At 40.9% G+C, this 21,100-nt stretch overlaps 3 protein-coding genes across 4 annotated transcripts; 2 read left to right on the top strand and 1 right to left on the bottom strand.

The window, feature by feature from the left end:
- The first annotated feature begins 1,877 nt into the window (after positions 1-1,877).
- LOC112275973 (putative galacturonosyltransferase 13) lies at positions 1,878-6,546 on the top strand. Of its 2 annotated transcripts, none has more exons than XM_024506852.3 (6): positions 1,878-2,733; positions 3,569-3,624; positions 3,792-3,938; positions 4,075-4,665; positions 5,106-5,408; positions 5,718-6,546. In XM_024506852.3, exons 1-6 carry the CDS (start codon positions 2,523-2,525, stop codon positions 6,003-6,005), a joined length of 1,596 nt encoding a protein of 531 aa, XP_024362620.1. In that variant the 5' UTR covers positions 1,878-2,522; the 3' UTR covers positions 6,006-6,546. The 2 variants fall into 2 exon arrangements, with proteins under 2 accessions (XP_024362620.1, XP_024362621.1); XM_024506853.3 differs by having other exon boundaries at positions 2,255-2,733; positions 3,795-3,938.
- Positions 6,547-10,731: 4,185 nt separating this feature from the next.
- Positions 10,732-12,416, top strand: LOC112275873 (uncharacterized). The gene is made up of 3 exons (XM_024506578.3): positions 10,732-10,965; positions 11,482-11,745; positions 11,921-12,416. The coding sequence occupies exons 1-3, from the start codon at positions 10,932-10,934 to the stop codon at positions 12,127-12,129; spliced, it is 507 nt and encodes a 168-aa protein (XP_024362346.1). The 5' UTR covers positions 10,732-10,931; the 3' UTR covers positions 12,130-12,416.
- A 3,644-nt stretch (positions 12,417-16,060) lies between these two features.
- LOC112275872 (uncharacterized) lies at positions 16,061-20,027 on the bottom strand. The gene is made up of 3 exons (XM_024506577.3): positions 17,249-20,027; positions 17,016-17,120; positions 16,061-16,808 (listed from the first exon to the last, which is right to left on the bottom strand). Exons 1-2 carry the CDS (start codon positions 19,901-19,903, stop codon positions 17,073-17,075), a joined length of 2,703 nt encoding a protein of 900 aa, XP_024362345.1. The 5' UTR covers positions 19,904-20,027; the 3' UTR covers positions 16,061-16,808; positions 17,016-17,072.
- Between the last annotated feature and the right edge of the window lie 1,073 nt (positions 20,028-21,100).

The raw sequence follows: 21,100 nt of genomic DNA, 5'->3' as shown, positions 1-21,100 counted from the left end.
AATGAGGGAGGAAAGTGAAAAAAGAAGGAATGAGGAGATCCATTGTGGTATGCAAAGCACTGTTCCTGTTTTTGTTGCATTATGGAATTCAAAAGCTCAAGTGTGACGGAGAAGTCTACTTGAAAGTGAAAAAAATAAGTAACTAAATAAATAAAATTGGAGGGTCCAAGGGAGAGAGAGAGAGAGAGGGATAGAGTGACACTGAGAAAAGGGATCCTCCCTCCCCCCCCAAAAAAAAGGAAAAAAAAAAAAAAAAGGGGGGGGGGCCCAGCCAGGAGCGACATCCAAGGTCAATTTGAACTAAGCCTCCCATAAAATGCCCTTGTGAGGGGTGGGGGAGAGTGTTGTGTGGGTGTGTGTGGGACCTCAATTTCCAAGACCTGGAAATGTTAAAGTAAGAAAAGCCATCTAAAAAGGAGAAAGGAGGGCAACCGCCCTCCCCCCTCCCCACAACAGGATCTTATATGGCATTCTTGAGTCCCATGACAAACATGGCATCCTCATGTAATTCTAGTATCACCTATGTGTGAGAGTGTGTACAGTGCCATAGTTTTCCACATTGGTATTCAGAAGAGAGATCAATGGATGGATGGACAGACCAAGTAACTGGAGCTGTGTATAATTATCATAAATCTCTCTCTTAATCAGGATGAAATTTCTGTCTTTCCAAAAGTGGTCCCTCCATGATCATCCATCCACATCCATCCTACATGGATCACTACCCATTATCTCTTGTCAGGCATCACTGAAGTCACCATTCCATTCAATTCAGCTGGTAACTTAACAAGACTCTTTCAAGGCTAAGTTACACTGCAATGCCCCTCCCCTCCCCCTTTTCGCCCTTCCTTTCCTTTACTCATTCATTCCAACTCATGCAAGGGGACTTTTTCAATTCCTTATAATAATAGGATTTGCCATCTACTCCCCTTCTGTAAAAAAACAAGAAACAAAGGGGCTGGGCTGGAGTTGAGTTGGGTTGAGATGGGTAGGGATGGGTTGGGTAGGGTTTATTCCCACACCCCACCTTCCTAGTACCTTCTTTCACAATAACCCTCTCCCCTAATAAAATAAACTGAAATAAAATAAAATAACAGAAACACAAACCTATCCCTCACTTCCCTAGGCAATCATTGACATGCTGGTGCACCCAACAATTGATTTCTCACATACAAAACTATACCAAAAGCACACATATATAAATATAGAAAACAACGAAGAAGCGAAGAGAGAAGAAAGAAAGAAACGAAAACAAATTAAACGAACGAACAGAAGTTATTACTAAGGAGACTTGTAGCAAACTTCCACCCCCTATTCCCGACGCGGAATAAAACCAGCGCAAATTTAATCTCAAAAGGAATTTGAACTCACGGGAGAGGGAGAGGGGGAGAGTCGACGCTTTCACACAGCCGAAAGTTACGGACGTAGATTTCGGAAAGATCTACGAGTCCCTGAATGGGCATCCAGGTAGAGCCATGATATGATGGAGTTCGGGGCTGTCCCGGTCGTCGGTCGCGGAGGGAGGATTCCGGGGAGCGACTCTCGCCCAGCAGTGGCAGCCAAGCCAAACCAAAGCCAAGGGAAGGGAAAGAAGGGAAGGGCGTGGGGACCAAGGACGAGCTCGCTCGCTCGCTTTCTCTCACTCGAGAGTGCACAAGCACCGCAGCAAACCAGAGCGCTACAGCTCTCCACACTGCAAAGAAACGAGAGGAGAGCACCATTACAGGGACGAACGAGCGAGCCCGAAACAGAGCGAGATAGAGAGAGAGAGAGAGAGAGAGAGAGGGGAGTGCGAGGCGTCGCGAACTCATTCATTCTCGATTTGAGCCTTGTGTCTGACATTGTATGTGGAGGTTACGCTCTGTCGGAAGTCGCTTTGCGGTGTATGTGTGTGTTTGAGAGAGAGAGTTTGAATGCTATCTGACGGCGGGGGTTCGGAGTTTTTCGTTTTGGGAACGTGACGTGTGGAGTGGTAGCGTGGCGGATGTAGAGATTGCAGAGTGTATTTTTTGGGAGAAGATTGGGAATTTTGAGCTTGTTTTGGGTGGGGAGGTGTCGTGAGCGAGGAAAGGGGGTGTAGATCGCGAGGATTTTGGCGACGAATGGGTGGAATGGTGGGGAGGTAATGGTACATTGAGGGAGTGGAGGTGGAGAAACGGAGCAGAGACGTGAAGTTGGGGGGGGGGAGGTGGAACTGGAGGATGGATCAAGGGTGTCGATGGTGACGGTATCAAGGCGTGTGGACGAAGTGGTAGATGGGAGGGTTCGGGTTTTAAGGGGAAGGAGAACGGAGTGGTACGGGGTGTGAGGACGAGGAGGTAGAGGTATTGAGCTCGGCTGGGTTGATTGGAGGAAAAGAGAGTAAGCTCAGGTGGGAGGGATGAGAAAGGGATGGTTGGTTGCGGAGCTGGTTGAAGGATTGCAGAGTAGGGATCTGGCCCGGGAGAGTGATGGTGGACAGGGAAGAGGAGCGGTGGAGGAGATCTAGGAGCCCTTGAGTTCCGAGGGGGAAGAGGTGGCCCACAATGCAGGTCCACATCTCCCCCAGCATGCGACGGATCACTATATCCACATCGCCTGGGTTCTTGGAACCCCTGAAGATGAAAGGCGCGGCGAGGTACCTTAGCTACCGTTGTATCTTCTGGACCGTCCTGTTTCTCGCATTCTTTCTGCCGTTCCTTTTCATCACCAGCGCGCTCATCACTCTCGAAGGCGTTCACAACTGCACATCTCTCGGTATGCTCACATCTACTTGAATTTCATATCCCCCCACCCTGCATGTCTGTATTTTCGTATTGTACAGATCATTTGCACAGACCATTTGGACAGACCATTTGCACAGATTCTACTTGCAAATCTGGAGCCTGAAGTGTACCACAGTTTGTGTAACTTGTGTGCGCGTCTCCCTAAAGTTTAAGTTGTGATTACAGTCCTTCTCATTCCTATGCAAGTCATGTATCTAAACCGCTTCAGAAATATGTCAGTCAATTTTCTGCTTCCCAGTAAATGGGCGATCCCTACCATGTAATGCGAGCACATACCGCTGACGTAGCCAGCCCTGAACCTCGAACATTGTAGATTTCCTCTTTTTATGGAACCCAAGTTCACCAGGTTTAGACACAGTTCTGTGAGAGGTTTACAGACGCTGTATCCTAATCTCGATTTTGCTCAACCAAGTGCTGTGCTGGGGATTTGCGCTGCTAATTTTCAACGGGCCGTGAGGCTGCCAGTGCGTATCATCTGCTTTGTACTGTGGGTACCTAACAGTACTGTATGTTTGGGTTTATAGCACTGTTTGATCTTAATTTTTCAAATTAACATAAGAAACTTGAGAGAGTTTTACTTTCATTCGCTTGTAAAGCTTCAAGTAATTCTTGTAATGAATTCCCTATTCTCATTCTTAAACTCCCTCCAAACTCGACCATGATGTTAGTAGTGGGGGCTGTTGGCTCTATTCTATTCAGGAATTTTGATGAGAAAGTTCCCCGTTTTCGTGAATTCAAATGAGGTACATGTTTCGTAGTTTTTGTTACGACCTGAAGTTGGCTATGGGTATTTCCCTGTATGTCAGATTGCTTCGGAAGAAAATTAGGACCCAAATTATCGTGGAAACGGCATGCCTCTCCAGTAAGTGTTGCTTCTCTTTTCATCTTCATCCATGACCATATCCTTGCAGCTTGTCTCAATTTTGAATATATTATCTATCTCTACCAGGGATTGCTTTATATTTGAACCATCTCGTGTTCAGACCAGGAACAAATTCTCAATTAATTTTGTGGATATTGATGGTGCAGAAGGTAGAGGATAAATATTCAGCACTCTTAGAGTACAAAAATGAGAAGGAATTGACTGACGTACCTGACACCATTGAGGCATTGTTGACTGAAGCTCGGAATAGGCAGTATGACATGGCCACTTTACTGCGGCGTATGAAATCTATGGTACATTTTATTGATCTACTATTCAAACCTGAATCCTTCTGCGGGAGTGTGCATCAGTCTTGTACCTTTGGTGACATTTTCAGTAGCGTTCATGTTGGTTAGTTGAGGTGGTAATGGTGAATGCTTTGATTGGCAGGTTGAGGTGAACGAGGAGAAGGTTCGTGCGGCGAGGCTTCAGGAGGCTCTGTACAGGCACTATGCAAGCAGCGGAGTGCCAAAGGGCCTCCACTGTCTAGCGTTGAAGCTGACTGGGGAGTATTCAAGTAACGCACGAGCCCGGCAGGATCTGCCCTCCCCTGATCTGGCTCCACGATTAACAGACCCAGCATACCATCACATGGTTCTTGCGACTGATAATGTTTTGGCAGCCGCAGTTGTTGTGACTTCGACAATACGTAACTCAGCTCAGCCTGAGAAGATAGTTTTCCATGTGATCACCGATAAGAAGACGCATGCCGCCATGCACGCATGGTTTGCGCTCAATCCTTTAGCCCCTGCGATAGTGGAGGTGAAAGGAGTGCACCAATTCGAGTGGCTGACCAGGGACAACGTACCCGTGTTGGAGGCCATGGAATCTTCTCAGGACATCAAGTATTATTACCACGGTGACCACACAGCAGGAGCGAACATCAGTCAGTACTCACCTACAATCCTGGCTTCATACTTGCAGGCTCGTTCTCCGAAGTATATCTCCATCATGAACCACCTCCGCATTTACCTTCCAGACGTGAGTTCTTTACACTTGGTTGTGTTCTCGCTAAGGTCTTTCACTGTCTCCTTCGGGCCTACCTACCCGACCAAAATACGGTTGAGTTGATCTGAATGTCGTGCGTGTTGAAGTCATTTTTATCTCTTTAATCAACTCTTTCGCGCACATGCCAAACTGGTGCTTCGCCAATTTTTTGTTTAATCAAGCAGGAAAGAGGCCCGTGTTTGACACATCGGATCCTTTTTGTTGTCCAGGATTTAGTTGTGAGATCTTTGCACTAAATCACTGCTGCTCTCGTTCTTACCCCTTTGATCCTAATACAAATCTGTTTTTTTTATTTTTTATTTTTATTTTAAAGTGAGTTCTGGTTCTTCAGTGTGTACCAGTTTGAGTCATTGGAACATCTCATTTTTATTTACTGGATGATAAAGCGGTGGTTGCTTTGGTCGTGGTGATAGCTATTTCCGGAGTTGGAGAAAGTGGTGTTTCTTGATGACGATGTAGTGGTCCAGAAGGATCTGAGTCCTTTGTGGGATATGGATCTTCATGGTAAAGTGAACGGCGCTGTTGAAACATGCCGCGGGGATGATACATGGGTGATGTCGAAGACGTTCAAGAACTACTTCAATTTCTCGCATCCTGTAATCTCTTCAACGTTCGATCCTGAAAAGTGCGCGTGGGCATATGGTATGAATTTATTTGATTTAAAAGCTTGGAGGAAGGCTGATATCACCCGTGTATACCACTATTGGCAGAAGCAGGTGTGTTTTGTTGCTCTATTCCCTCTTTTGTGCCTGATCAATGTCGACTGATTAGTTTTATTGAGAGAGAGAGAGAGAGAGAGAGAGAGAGAGAGAGAGGGGGGGGCGTTTCGTTTAAATCGCGAAGTTGGTGAGCTGGAATCGTTTTGATTACGGTAGCTATTTCTGGTAATATGTTTTGAGTTGTCCAAATTAAGTCTTCAAATGAATAGAATATGAGCTTGAGCGACATGATCGCAGCCTGAGTTCTTTAGCTGTATCGGTTGTGATGCGGTCGAACATTGAATCACTACGCGTGTTTGTTTTCAGAATCTGCAATTGAATTTGACGTTATGGAGGTTGGGGACGCTACCCCCTGCCCTCATCGCCTTTGATGGCAATGTCCACCCAATCCCTGATAACTGGCACCTGTTGGGGCTGGGTTATAATGCGAAGACGAACTTGGAAGCTGTGGGAAAGGCAGCTGTGATTCACTTCAATGGACAGGCGAAGCCATGGTTGGACATAGCTTTCCCTCACCTCAGACCGTTCTGGTCCAAGTACGTGAATTACTCCAACGAGTTTATTAGGCAATGTAATATTCTGGACAGAGCGTAGCTCTTCCTTCATCCTCACTATTGAATTGTAGAAGTACGGCGTCAGTGTCCTGACTTTTGGCTACAAGTCCCTGCCCCGGAAAGACACCCTAGTTGTCAGGATGAAGAACTTCATGTGAAAAGGCTCTGGATTAAGGATGGCAAAGCATGGGCCCTTGCTGGAGATTATATTCCTGGATGCGCAAGCAAGCAGAGTGGGCCTGTGATGTACATGGTTGGAATGTGGAAGGTGAAACTTAAGGCAGGGATGGAGCATGTAAAGATGGTACCCTTGTGAGATGAAGGGTAATGTTGAGACGAGGGTTGCAGCCACTTGTTCTGTGAGGGTTATTCTTGTCACATTATTTGCAACAGCTATGGAGTATGATAGTGCTGCATGTTACGTGATTTTTTTGAAATAAGGTCAGCAAGATCATTATTGAAGGGGGGAGTTACCTTGACCTGGGTTTCTGTTGTCGAGTAGAAGCTTCCAAATTGGAATTTGTTCAACAGCTTTGTTCCTTTTTATATTTTTGGTGATAATGTCACTCTTATAACGATAACGTTGTTGGTCTCCTACTTGGATTGCTTTCGAGTTCATTCATTGTGATTCTTTCTGCTCTTGAAACTTTTCAGTCTCCACTGCTGACGACATCTAGAATCATGGCATCATGATGCTGCTTTCAAGCACTGGCTTACTCAGTATCCCATGGTAGTGCAGCAGGATGCTGAAGGATAAGTTGGATTCCGAAAGAAGGCCTTGGGTATCTATTTAGTCAGACTTGTTCTAAACATCCACGAAGGCGTTCGTTAATCAAGTTCTGACGTTGGCTTGAAGCGGTTGTTTGGAATAACTTGCAGTTCTACCAGAGCATTTTATTAAGTTTTGTTATTTCGGTATACATTTGATTTGCAACGCAGGGAAAGTGCATCAATCGTCCCCGTTGGCTAGTGGGACATACAATCTTTATCCTGGATTAGGTTACACTATTATTATTGAAGGGTTGCTGTGTGTTATTACCATATATTTTAAGTGGGAAGTAGTGGTTTCGTTTCAGACTCATGGATACTGCTAACATCGACACCCCTTGAATTATACTTTGATAAGGACCTTCATGTTGAAGTCTTAGAATGACCAAACTGCACCAATAGGTTCTGATTTTAATTTCAACGCCTAAGGAGAACCGTCGTTTTTCTTTTCTCATGATATATTTTTCCTAATCTTGTCTTGTATGTCACATAATCCAGGATAAAGAACTGAGTAAAACTTGCCACATAAATCTATTAATTCTGTACAGGTTGTTTAACTGTTTTTTTATTTGAAGAAGTTTATTACTGATAAATGAACCCAAGAAGTTATGGTATGAAGTTATTGTCGAAACATATTGAGAATAAGAGCTTGTGATGAATCTAGGGAGATAAATCAGAATAGGAGTGATGAACATTGTAAAACAATTAGTTTTGAATTCTATATTTGTATTTATGTATATACACAGCTTTATTCAAATAAATATTGTGGTACAAAAACTTGTATTTTGAGAAAGATTTTTTCATGTAGTGATTAATACCTATGATTAAGAAGGTGGGAATCTTCACATTTGACATAATTTGGATATCTACAAAAGTTCCAAGCTATTTATTTACTTCAAAGTTTCGTGAACAATTTTATTATTTCAATAATGCAGTTTTTACTTTCATGCAATGTAATTTTAAGTTATAAAAAGGATTAAATCATTAGTGCTTAGAGAATCAATTTTTGATATTGCAATATTTTAACTACGATGAATGAAATCATTATGAAACTATGAAAGACAAAATCATTTTGTTATTCCTATTAAATATATATATATATATATATATATACATACATTAAAATATATGGCTTAAGTACCTTTAGTACCTTGAGTGCAAGTATCTGAAGTACCTTTAGTACAAGTTTACTTTTTCTAAAAAATTCAGTTTATGTTTAAAACATCCTTCTTATCCACACATTGCAAGGAATATTCAAAATAAAAATTACTGTATCCAATAAATTAAAATTTCAAAATTTTCAATGAACATTTTCTGGAAGTAAAAGTATGGTGGGTGATGGTGAGGGACAAACAAAACCCTTGTTAAATCTAAATCAAAATCAAATTTAAATACCATGTCAAGTGAATATTAATGTTAGTTTTGAATTGTGTTTTTACATCATCTCTTAATCTTAAAAAAATCAAAATCTGAGCTTTTTTTTAAGTATAGGTTACAGGAACATTGTTGGAATTCTAAAGTGTAAATTGTTAAAAAACACACCATCAACATTTTAAAACCTAGTTGTTACTCTTTCAAAAGTCATGTCTATATTACTTAATTGTCACCAATTCTCTATTCCAATTGAAGCAATTCATCAACAAATAATTAATCTTACTTTCCTTATTCAATGATCCAATGATAACTCTTAAAAAGAAAATAAAAAGAAATACTAATCCAATAAGTAACCTAAAAGGCAAAAGACTCAACAAAAAAAAAAAATCTAAATAGTAGATACTTATTTTCCACATTTTATGAAATGTAATGTTTATTTTGTAGACATATATTTTTCCAATGAAATAATCTTTAATTATTTTAAAAAAAAGATTAATATGTTTTTGTTTTGTATTTGTTTGATTTTTTTTTAAAATATAACATTTCAATAATAGATGCTCAAATTCAAATTAAATAACTAATAGAAGCTCTAAATTCAAATTTAAAAGAATATATTGTCTTTATGTCAAATTTGAATTTTATTTAATAAGTTGTAAGTTGTTGATAAATATTGGCAAGATAAACAAATGATATTTTTGCATCTTAATATTTTTATATCCTTTATTTTTTCTTGGACTTGTTCTATCATCCTCTTCATTTCTACTAAGTTGTGCTATAAATATTTTATTTGTAATATATAGAAGACTTTTACATAAAATTGAAGTTGAAGGAAATATCATATAATAAAATAGTAATTATATAATAATATTTTTTAAAAAGAGAATCATTTGCAACATTTAAATTTACTTGATAATTAGAAGAAAAAATCACAAGCTATCACCAAATACTAAAATATTTAACAAGAATATTATATACATGGATTTTGTCAAAGTATTAAAGAGCTAAATCTAGAGTAATCGTTCAAAAGAGAGAAAGAAGTTTCTCAAGAAATATTTTTATAAGATATTAGAACTATCGCTAAGTCTTTAAGACTAGAAAGTTTCAATCTAAGACTACAATATAATATTATATTGGCAAGATTAAGTATGGCTTTAATATTGCTTCTATACATACTAGCTAAGAAGAAAGCTAGGTAGAAGCTTCTTAATAACCACAAACCTACTAAGCCTAGTGTTTGAGTTAAAGGACATTTCTATAGTGGCTTCTTATATGAACAAAATATCTAAGATTTTTTTTTTTTTTTTTTTTTTTTTTTATAAACATATGATGTATCTAAGGGCTCATAAGGATTCAATCTATACCTAAAAAAATAATTGTCTAACTAGTATGTTAATATATTGTAATACGGCTATTAGGTGTAAGACTAAAAGAGAGATCATATTATAAAAGAACTTAATTATAAATATAATAGAAAAAATACTTTAAAAATATTAGTAAAAGATAGAGATGTAGTAAAATGTAATATTTACTCTACTTTTATATTTTTATAAAAAAACTTGTACTTTCTATAAAAATTAGGGAAAAAATAGATATGCAAAAATAATATTATAAGCATCTTTGGATAAAAGTAAAGAATAGTTGTCACTCCATGATAGTTTTCAACAAGAATTACATTAAAAAACCTTAGATTGATATTCGGAGAAGACCAATTAAAAACCAAAATTAGAACCAAATTCCAAAGCACAAAACTATGTGCATGTAATAATTATAGTTTGTTAATTGGAGAGTGAGATTAGGGAGCAAATTTGATATAATTTCTTTAGGCATTGATTTTGAGTTATTTGAATAGATAATAACTTTGTAAGTGCTTTGCAAAGATAGAGTTTGATTAAGATTTATTTAGAACTACTTTAAAACTAAGAGAGATTTATTTGTATATTTTTAGGATTTTTTAGGATTAAATTAGGATTATTAATAACTATTTAAGGTTTATTTGGATATGATTAGAATGTGATAAGCTATATATCTGAGGTTTAAAAAAAATTGATAAGATATATTAAGAACAATTATAAGCTTACTTAAGTTGTTTAAGATTGCCAAAATTATGTTTTTAAAGACCTTATGCATGGTTATTGGTTATAAATCCAATTTCAAGGTGAGATCAAATCCTTTTAGAAAAAGATGCTTGGTGCATTCTTAAGCCGCTTTCCACATAACACAACAACTTTTCTACTATTTTCTACTTCTATTCATTTAGCTAGTATAGATAATCATTTTAATCTTTAGATTGTCTCACATAAATTTCATATTTTAGATAAGTTGCAAAATTTTTAAAAATCGTTGGAGTGTATCTATCAATGTGTATATATGCAGATATATATATATATATATATATATATATATATATATATAATCATAATCATTTAATGGTAAAAAATGCATTTAAAGATTTTCATTTATGATACGAACATAGCATTTGAATTAACCAGGACCCCAAATGCTCCGCCAATGATAGATACACTCCAACGAACGTATTTTATTCATTCATCCACGGAATACTGCATTCGCACCACGAGTCACGATTTGGCTTGCGTCTGTGGATTAGGGTTTGTCGCAGTTCCTCTTCAAGCTCCGGCCTCTCGCTGTCCTACTCGCGCAACCGAGCTCTGGAATCATCAACGTCGCGGATTCGTACAAACAGAGGCTGTGGTGAAGCTGAAAATATTGCTGTGTAGCGATAGCCTTGAGAGAAGGGGCATGGTAGATGCTGGGACGAGCGATCGTGGTCTGTGAGCGTAGGCTTTGAGTCCACCAGGTTGTACAGATGGGTACCAATCCCAAAACAACCCTCTACGTCGGTAATTCCCCGCTTTTCGCATTCTGCGAGGTTTCTTCTTTGGGTTGCGCTTACTTTCTCAATGGTCGAAGAGATAGCTTTTGGGTTTCTGTTGATGTCACGTGGTCGTTGCTCTGTTCGATCTGGTTGAGTTGGCAGATTCTCTGGTTTCATGTCGTTTTCATACATGTCAATGTGAATGAGAAGGAGACGTCATGTTTGGGGTGTCATTGGGGGAGGCCCTAAAACCCTTAACCTTATATTACATCGATCATGAGGTTCTCAAGTGGTGTTCGTTGTGTTACTGTAAATGGCATTGAATCGAGCTATGATGAGGATCCTTCTCGTGGATATTGTTTGCATTAAATTCTTTCACGTTACTTTGTAGGGGGTCCTCCGACGGTTTTTACATAATGAAATCGCCTCAAATTCTCGATCATGGTAGTGGTCTTGTTTTATTTCATTACAAATTATGGAGCCCTGTGATGCTAGCATATAGAGGTAGTATTCACTCAAGGGTGTATATTTTGTGGAGCAGGTGGTTTGGAGGAAAACGTAACGGAGCAAGTCGTGCATGCAGCTTTCATCCCCTTCGGTGATGTCAAGGATATCTCAATGCCGTTAGACCAGGCAACACAGAAGCACCGTGGTTTTGCTTTTATCACTTATTTTGAGAAAGAAGATGCAGCAGCTGCAATGGACAACATGCACAATGGTGAATTGTACGGTCGTGTTCTCACCGTCAATTATGCACAGCCACAGAAAATAAAGGGAGGAGAACAAGGGTGGGCCTCTCAAGCAGGTATGGGATTCTGTGCTGTGCACTCTGTAATAGTGCTATTCGAAAGAGCTTGCCTTGATTGCGAATAAATAGTAAATCGAGGGCAAATTGAGTTGAATGCTGCACACAAGATGGTAGTTGACGCCCTGGTGTTTTTCAAAGTGAAGAGCCTATATTTACCTATGTGTGTGTGCAGTGTGGGCGGACGCCGACACATGGTTTGAGCGACAACAGCAAGAGGAAGAGATGAAGCGTCTGAACGCGGAGCATCAGGCGACTGTGAGTGCTGCCGAAGAAGCGGATAGGAAGAAATTGCAAGAGGTTCGAGAAGGTGAAACTGAAGCCGACGATGCCACGGATGATCCTATGGCTGCAGCCGAAGCCGAAGCTCTTAAATCCACGTAGAAGGCTGATTCTTTTGATTTTGATTTAATTATTTTGGATTCATTGTACATCCTGAACAATAGCTGGCGAATGGGGATGTTTATGTTTAACTTTTGGGAAGTTTCAATGCACTGGCTTTTTGGATAGGAGGGGAGCTGAAACTGCGTACAACATGTAGAAATAATCATTTGAAGAAGAAGTACTATCTCGTCCTCGATAGCAGTCAGGAAACTATTTGAGTTTTACAACCCGCTATGTTCAAGTTTTACTTGGATATGAAATTGTAAGTCATTCAAGACTGTTCTGCATTTAGGTGCAAGTGTGTCGTCGCAGTTACAGTATTGTAAGTTATACAGGTCAGGTTCTCCTACAACCCGAGACTTGCGCTGATGAATGGTTTATATTCGATTCTTCTCGCATGCTCCTGAAATGTGTTACACCTACCGTCTTGCAGTTCTTTGGTTAAACGTTGCCAATGTGTTTGATTTTATTTGTAGCCCTATGAGGTCAGGTACTGTACTAGCGTTCATCTATTCTCAGTGAAAATGATGATAATGCAGTCTTAAACTGTTGTGTGCATGCTTTTCAGGGAGAACCTTGATGTTGAAGGCAAACCCTTTTGTTGCAACTACAATAGCATTGATGGTTTGGTCCTTGGTCATTAGAAGCAATTCATATTTGTTTTTGTAGGTTCAAGAATAACCTCTCACCTCTCCTTTGTGCTGGTCTATATCGAGGTCTTAGCAAGCTTTTGTTCAAGCCCTTGTGTGTGGGTTAGCCCCCATGGGCGAGGCTTTAGTCCTTTTCCTAATTGGTAGAGGCCTAGTACATAGCTTTCTTCTATGCTTCTCGATGCATCTCTGATTCATCTTTTGTTTCTTGGAGGTTTAAATTACACAATGCTATTTTTTGGTTGTCTTGAAGGTGCATGAAGCATGAGTTTGATATGTTAGCACATTAAGATTTTCAGGACTCATTATGAGTAAATATTGGTGATGCATTCCTTTTGGACCATGTTTTGAAGTCCTTGGGTAACTGCATTCAGGCAACCTCATTGTTTTTAGAGTTGTAAACCCCGTTGGTGAAGTCTTGAAGTAATGTTCAGAGGATGCAATTTCAATTGTAGTAGATGGGAAGGATCACCCTTCATGTCAAACTTTGGAAACAACTTGTAAATTGTAAATTGTAAATTAGGAAGGATTGAATTTTACACGACATAATCACATTAGGTAAAAGTTCCATCAAATTGCCTTCTAAATGTGCCACATTGATTTCCAGTGCCTACTAGAAGGTGCCACATTGGATCAATCAGCCATGTGGAAGGGAATCAAATAAAAGAAAAGAAATAAAAAAATCTATCCTTTTTTGTGTTTATATGTGAAGGATAAATGAGGTTAAGTAAGGTGGAAAAGTCATTGAATCATATATCTTATTTTCCAAATCATTGATATTCAGACTTTATCTTGGTACACAACAATCCCACGTACGGGAAAAAATTAATATGACTCATCTTATTTATACACCAGCTCCTATTACGTATTTTCTTATTTAATTACTGTTGAAACTTATGGGGCTTACCAATAAAATCGTTAAAAAGAACTTTTCTTCATTATGTTCATAGATAAGAAATTCGTTCATCAACAGTATGACACAATTATTGCATTTCCAGATTCTTTTTACATAAATGAAAAAATATTAACATTTAGCAAATTATATGTTCTTTAAAAAACTTTGGGGAAAAGATGGTAGAGTTGATAAGAACATTCTTGTTATATTTACCAATTTAGGCTCCAGAATACAATTAACTTATTTTCAAATTTGACAATTTTTTGTGAATTATTATCAAAACTCTATTTTATTGACCCATTTTAAAAAAAAGGGGGGAATCAAAGAATCATCTATGATATTCAATCTCATCAACAAACTTGAGAACAATAACAGTTGCCAGAGAAATGTGAAGATGAAGAATGTCTATAACTACACACACACACATACAACAATTATGTCATGGAAAAGCAATGGTAGAGAAGTCATGAACTACTAAATAGAAACATTGCACGTACCCACCAATATGCCCTCTGCTATCACTAACCATCTTATAGGTAAAACCTTCTGAGAAAACCATAGGTGCCAAAGGATATTGTAGAGTTGTGTACATTCTATGTTTCTAAAATTGTGCCTTGAGAGAGTGGACTCTCCTTTGAAGGGAGCTGCATTAAGTTTGCTTTGTTGTGTAGTTTAGAATGTTGGTGCTGCCTATGTCTTCTTGTTGTTGCCATGATTATTTACTCAAGTCAATTTATAAATGTCGGATTGTTTTGTCTTCTACAAGCCAAATTGTTGTGTCAGTGGGTGGCTTACTTAGTGGGTTGTATTCTTTAAAGGCATTATTTGTGCCTTCTTTGGTTACCACCCTTACATGTACTTCTCAGTCTTTTAGGTGGATTGGGCCTGAGTTCACTAGTTCCAACTCTTCCAAGAATGAGGCAATGTATTTATTGCCTTAGAGGATGTTGTTTTCAATATTGAGGATGTGGTAAATTTTTATGAAGCATCTGAGTGTAGTTGGCTCTACAATCTGCATTACATCTCCATTGACACCTCATAAAGTTATATGAATAAAATAATTTTACAAAGTATAATATCATTCTTCTACAAGAACAATGTGGTTCAAAGGCTTAAGAACTAGAAAGCATTCTATTATCTAATGTAAGGTCATTTATCTTAGAAGCTTAGTCAAACTATGTAAATAATTTTAGCGGGATTAAAGAAAGCAAAGCCTGCATTTTCATATTTCTAGAAATTAAGTATTTGGTTATTAATGTTGATTCCCTTATATTAAATTGAAGACTTTGGATCATTATCAAAGGCATTTTTGGTAAATCCTTAGGTGTTGCTAATATCTATGTATATAACAAATATAAAGAAAGAAACTAATTATGTTGCTTGTTAATGTTATTAATAACATCAATTTAAAAGAATCTACACAGATTAATTTTATGCTACAGAACTCTTCTTCTAATGATACTCTTATTTGGTAATATTAAACAAATAAATTAATTTTTATTTTTTATTATTATTATTATTTTATCTCATCGTTTTCATTGCCATAGACATCAATGTGATAGGAGGGCATCAATGTAACAACTTTTTATTTAAAAAGTAACAAATTTACACGTTAATCACAAAACATTTGTGCTTTGCAAAACTATTTGGTTACGGGTGACATCTAGCATGATCAAAAAAAAAAAAAAAAAAAAAAAAAATCAAACATTTTCTTATATGGCTTATTATATTTTTTAAGAGTATAAATATAAAGGGTGTTTTTTTTTTTTTTTTTTTTTTTTTTTTTTGTTGACTTAAGCATTTTTAGGAACCTACTTTTCAATCTAATATGTTTCTTTAGTTCCTTACCTTGAAAAATTTAAGATTAACTTATTATTGATTCTATATTTGTGATCAAAAGTTACTAAGATTATTTATTACTCACTTGACCATAATAACAAAAAACAAAACAAAAAAACAAAACAAAACAAGATTCCAAGTTGAACGCCTGCTATGGTATAAAATTTGATGGTTTTTGAAACTTATATGTAACATTTGTAGTAGTTACTAAATAAAACATTTAAAGGCATCCGTTGACCATGTCGGTGTTTTACTACTTTAAACGGGCTTAAATATTTCGATAACCAGTGTCTTGCTAATTAAATCTAACCAGACCACAGATTAATTGTTAACCTTAATATAGAGAAGTTGCTTCTATCATAGGCCAATTAATGCTGAGATATTACAACACACAATTTTCAATACTTGGGACATTCCCCTATTCCAAAACATTGCTACAAATATACGTGCACTCAATCGCAGAAGAAGGATGCCATATTCACCATACCAACCAAAATTACAATCATTCATCAGCAATTATAATCCTTCCCTTAGCGTTCATCAGAGATTCATTGAGAATGAGAGTGTTTATTCATGGTCATATGCTTGTTTACATGCTCTGATCAAACATTTGTAAGTGAACTTCATGGCTTCTTCACCAAATACAGCGACAGCCAGCCTTGAGAATCCATGGCTACAACGGTATCATCGGTGCGGAGAGAGGTCCCACCTTGCAACAAGACAATGGCATTGCTTCGGCAAAAGGGATGTGTGTGTGAATATATATATATATATATATATATATATATCAATATATAGAACTATCTATGTGTGTGTGTGTAAGAGCATTCGTGAGTGCAGGCATATAATCCTCTCAAGACCACCGGGATGTTGTTGGTCACTAGGTGTGTTCACGGACAAGAGCTCCGGGATCAAAATGAGCACCCACCAACAAGGGCGCTAAAATAATCTGTCTAGACACTACGTATATTACAGTCCTCTTTCCAGCTAAGTATGAGCCGCAGGGTCAGAAATAATGAAAAGAATAGGGGAGAACCGATTCGAGAGAAAGCGAGAGATACAATCTCCATGGCCTCCGTGATGTGCTTGCATGTGCTTGCAGGGTAAACACAAGAAGAATAAGAAGAAGCTGTAGTTAAGTGTTGTTGTTGTGGCGTTGGCGAGATGATGCGACCACCATATCCAGGGCGCTACAAAAAGTATGTCGCGTCATGTCGACCTGCAAATGGCTCGAGTATACTCCTCATGTCTGTGACCTCCGTAGAGGACTTCGCCACTAGGAACGATTGATGTCGCTGCATGATGAGCCACAGGATGAGGTTAACAACTCGTGGATGAGAGAGGGTGGATTCCATGCCCATGTGCAGAAATCAGGACCGAGGATGAAGTTTTCGGAGACAAGGACACATCGCGACCTTGGCTACTGAAACGGTTCGAGAATCAGTGATGGGAGTAGAACAGAAGCTTGGGTGGAGGGAGGGATTGAAGAGGGAGGGAAATACCTTTGTGAGATGATCGTCGACGACACCAGCTTAATTGCATCACCTTTCAACACTGTACTATGTACACGTGTGGAACAAGTGTTTGAGTGAGTTGCGTAGAGAGCCCTGTCAACGCGAATGCAAACTTCATCAGAGATGTTGGATCTGATAGGGGAAACGGAACACAGTCGCATTCTTTAAAAGACGCAACAACAATGCGAAAAGTTGAAGAGAAGTGACTAATGAGAGCTTACAACAATGTGAACCTGCCCGAGTCGTGAGCTTGATTTCCTCAGCCTTGCAACCCTCGAGTCACTTTTCTTGGAGAGGTTTGGCGATGGTGACAAAAGCTCCAATGTGGCCTTGTACGCTGGAGACCTGTACCCATCCTCTGTGAAGTTCACTGGTGCATGAAACGAGGGATTCTCTACCCAGAAGCACGGCGTTACGTTGGATCTAGGTTCAGACTTCGAGAAGAATCTGGGCAGGCAAGTGAGGGCTTCGGAGGGGGTTCGTGTCGGTGAAGAAGACGGAGACTTAAACACGGCGTCGGAGGATCGAGAAAGAGATGGCATTTTGTAGGGTAGTCGTGTCGGAGGTTCGAGATCGATCAATTCTTCCTTCTGGGTGCATGACAATTCGTCCTCCACCTTCAATGCTGGCGTTGGTGATGAGCGGCTGCACTCGTCTGCGTGCGGTAAGTGTCCCTCTATGTCCACAAGTCGCGAAGACATAGCAGTAGAAACAGTTTGGGAGGAGCGAATAGGGTTCATTGGGGGTTTGGAGCTCGACGACGACGACGACGACGACTTCGATCTCCTGGATAACTTATCACCGATGTTTGGTGTTTCGACATCGTCACGGGGTTTTACAGACCCGGAACGAGAAGAGCCCTGAGAATCGAATTCCGTGGAAGGAAGCCTCGATGTTGATGGAAAGCTGGCTTGGTCCCCATATGTCCAGTGTTCGAACGACTCGGCTGAGGTGCCCGACGACGAGTGTGAGTATGTCACACTCGAAGATTTACGACTGCTCTTGCTGGAGGAGTAAGAGGGGACACTGCCAGGACCGTCAAGCGTACTTGTCGGAGAACGAACTGATGTCTCGCAGAAGACCTCCGCGCTTTGGAGCTGAGGCAACCCGAATGGCGTGATGGGTCCTGATCTCGAGGCGAACGAGTTTCCACATGAACTTTGACTTGGTCTCGCTGTGACGTCCAATGGGCCAGAAAGAAAATTTGATGCCAGAGCGAGGCGATTATTCATGTCCTGCGGCGTCGACGGTTGTGCTAATGGCGACTGCTGCAGCGATTGTGACTCCTCCTGCGATTGACGAGAGTGTTTACTGACTGACGACTCCCTTGATTCCGATGCGCTGACGACTCCCTTCGCCGGCCGAGCTCTGGCTCGCTTCTCTGATGTGATCGACATGCTGCGGCTCCTGCGACTGCTGCTGGATGTCGTAGACGTGCTGACGCTGTTTCTCTTGACCGATGCAGAGGCGAGCCTCGGCGGCAGTTGCAATTTCGGAATCGCATCAGAGGCGGCCTTCTCCTCGAACTTGGATTTCCCAGGCTCCTCCTCCCACTCGAATGGCACTGAAGAACGGGGGGCTTTCCGAGGTGTGGGCTTCAGAGACCGGGGAACCGATTCCAAAAATTTCGATGATGTAGGGGCAACCAGATCAATGCCAGATGCACTCAGCTCTTCACTCCATCTCCCACTATCTACTTTTTCGGGCGCCTTGTTTGCACTGTCACCATAGAACCTGTTGCTAACTCCAAAACTGAACTCATTAGCAACACCGCTGTGAGAATCCTTGAGTTTTTTCTCACTTGAGCGAGATCTTGGCGAAGCCAGTAAGGGTCCATTCCTTACCGTATCTCGGGCCTTCCCAGGTGCCTCCTCCCATTTGAATGGAATAGCCACCATAGCCATCTGGCAGTTGATACTCTCATTCGCGTCGTCGTTCAATGCCTCCCATGCAATAGATCCAGATGGTCGATGCTTGCGTACATCCATCACTTTCGCGGGTTTTAACTCCCTATCTGGATTTGCCAACTCTGAACTCGAATTGTAGGTCCCGCCGGAACGAACGCCGTGTCCGAAAATCTCACCACTCTTGTACCCTCTGTTAAGGTGGATCTTCTGATACGAAGCATCGCGACTAATCTTAAGCTCTTGACTAACACAGTTTCGAGTTCTCCCATTCCCATCTTGCGCCCCCGTTCGTGCACTAATGCTTGACGTCGACAGCGCAAAGTTTCCATACGACTTATATGGCTCATCTCCTACTGACTCAGTGTCATCGTCGTCGTCCTCGGCCACTAATGCCACCTCTCTACCCTCCCCGAAACTGCTTCCAGGACTGGAACCTACCTCGGGTGCTTCGGACAAAGCATCACCGCTCAATAGCCGCTGAGGAAAATTACTCGATCCAGTGGGGAAACCGAAAGACTCAATCGTGGTGGTTGAGAAGCCAGGAAGAGGACTGCTGAAGTAAGATGGAAGAGGACTAAGGCTAGAAAGAGGACCGCTGAAGTATGGGGGAAGGGGGCTGGGATTTGAAAGAGGACCGCTGAAGCAAGAAGAAGCGGGGATATGACTTGGGAGAGGACCTGGAAGAGGACCACTGTAGTATGATCTGTCGACGCTCTTGGAAGGGGCAGGAAGGGGGCCGCTGTAATATACAGATCGATCAAGCCCTGGCAGATTCGATTCATAGAGATGAAATGAACTCGATTCGGGGCTCGGCAAGTGCGGATCGCGCGGACGCCAGGGAGACTGCGGACGACTCGAATTGGATTCGCTGGCCTTCACTGAAGAGCTTCGGAGAGAGTAATCACGACGAGAGGGGGAGACGGCCGGAATTCGCAATACGCCATCCACGTCTTCGGAGAACGAAGCCATGTTTTAAATTGTGTGCGAGACCATCAATGGCAGAAAGACCTCAGAATCTGCGACCCAGAAATCTTATCTTCGTGTAATCTCGCTACCGCGAGCTCTTCTTCAATGAGACTGACAGTACTGCGACCCTGCTCCTACTCACCCCAACCGACTTCTCTCGCTGGGTTTCTCACAGGGTACTCTACTTGAATGGGATCTTGGCTTTCTCTTGCGGAACGGTGGCTCGCTAGAGCAGATGCGGCACCTTGCCCTTGGTGAGGATGAGAGCAACCCTTTCACTTCAAACGCGTTTTTCCGAGCTCGCATTAATGCCGCTGGAACAACTCCAATGTACTGCAGAGTCTGTACTGTCCCCCCTTAGCTCATCAGTGGCAATGTCTGTCAAGCTGTCAGTCTCCAGACCGTGGACATCTCATAAAGACCAACACAAGGCATTCAGATTTTCTCCACAGCTACCAAGGACAAATCCCTTCCGGAAACAGCTGACTCTTCAACTGTCGAACTGTAGATCCACCTCCACTAACCGGCTACTGCTCAAAGCATATTATTGTCAATCTGTACCGCCAAGTGAGTGTGCTGCTGCTTCTACAATGCCTCCTTCAGCTCTTCCTGATCGAGCTCGAGCGTGGGCTCGGACCACTACATTGCTAGACAGCGGGCGCCGTAAGAATACACCACGATGGAAAACTGCTGGTTTGGGTGCCAATGGATGGCCTGTGCCGCTTGGCAGCCACAAATAGCTCGATCAAGATACAAAAACACCTAATGACCAAATTCACTAATGAGATATGTTTCCAGGACCGGTGATGGAAACGACGTGGGGAAACAGTGAAAGCACTCCAGCGCATCCGAGAAAAGCTTGAGGACCTAATTTTGCAAGGTACTGCGGGGCATGCGAAGTGCTATTTACAACCCGAGATGGAAAAGCAGGCTGTAGTGGGAGGTGGAGCAGCTGGTGGTCGTCAGAACACCCGTCCCGCGACATTAGGGCTCTGAATCCGCCAGAACTTCGGATTAGTTGCACGAGATGGGTGCAGGAGTTTGTTACGAGAGTAATGTTTTGGGGTCTGACAAGCTCCGCTACTGATCCATCCAAGGTTTTATTACCCTTGCGGACGGCCAAGCTCTGCGGTGAGCTTTGCTGGCGTCGGCTCAATTCAATGCAAGCTTGTAATTTTGTTGATCAAGGCAATATACACT

This window comes from Physcomitrium patens, chromosome 23 (genome assembly GCF_059467195.1).
Source record: "Physcomitrium patens ecotype Gransden chromosome 23, ASM5946719v1, whole genome shotgun sequence".
NCBI lineage: Eukaryota > Viridiplantae > Streptophyta > Bryopsida > Funariales > Funariaceae > Physcomitrium > Physcomitrium patens.
The sequence above is the reverse complement of the archived record's forward strand: the minus strand, read 5'-3'. Positions and strand labels throughout refer to the sequence as shown.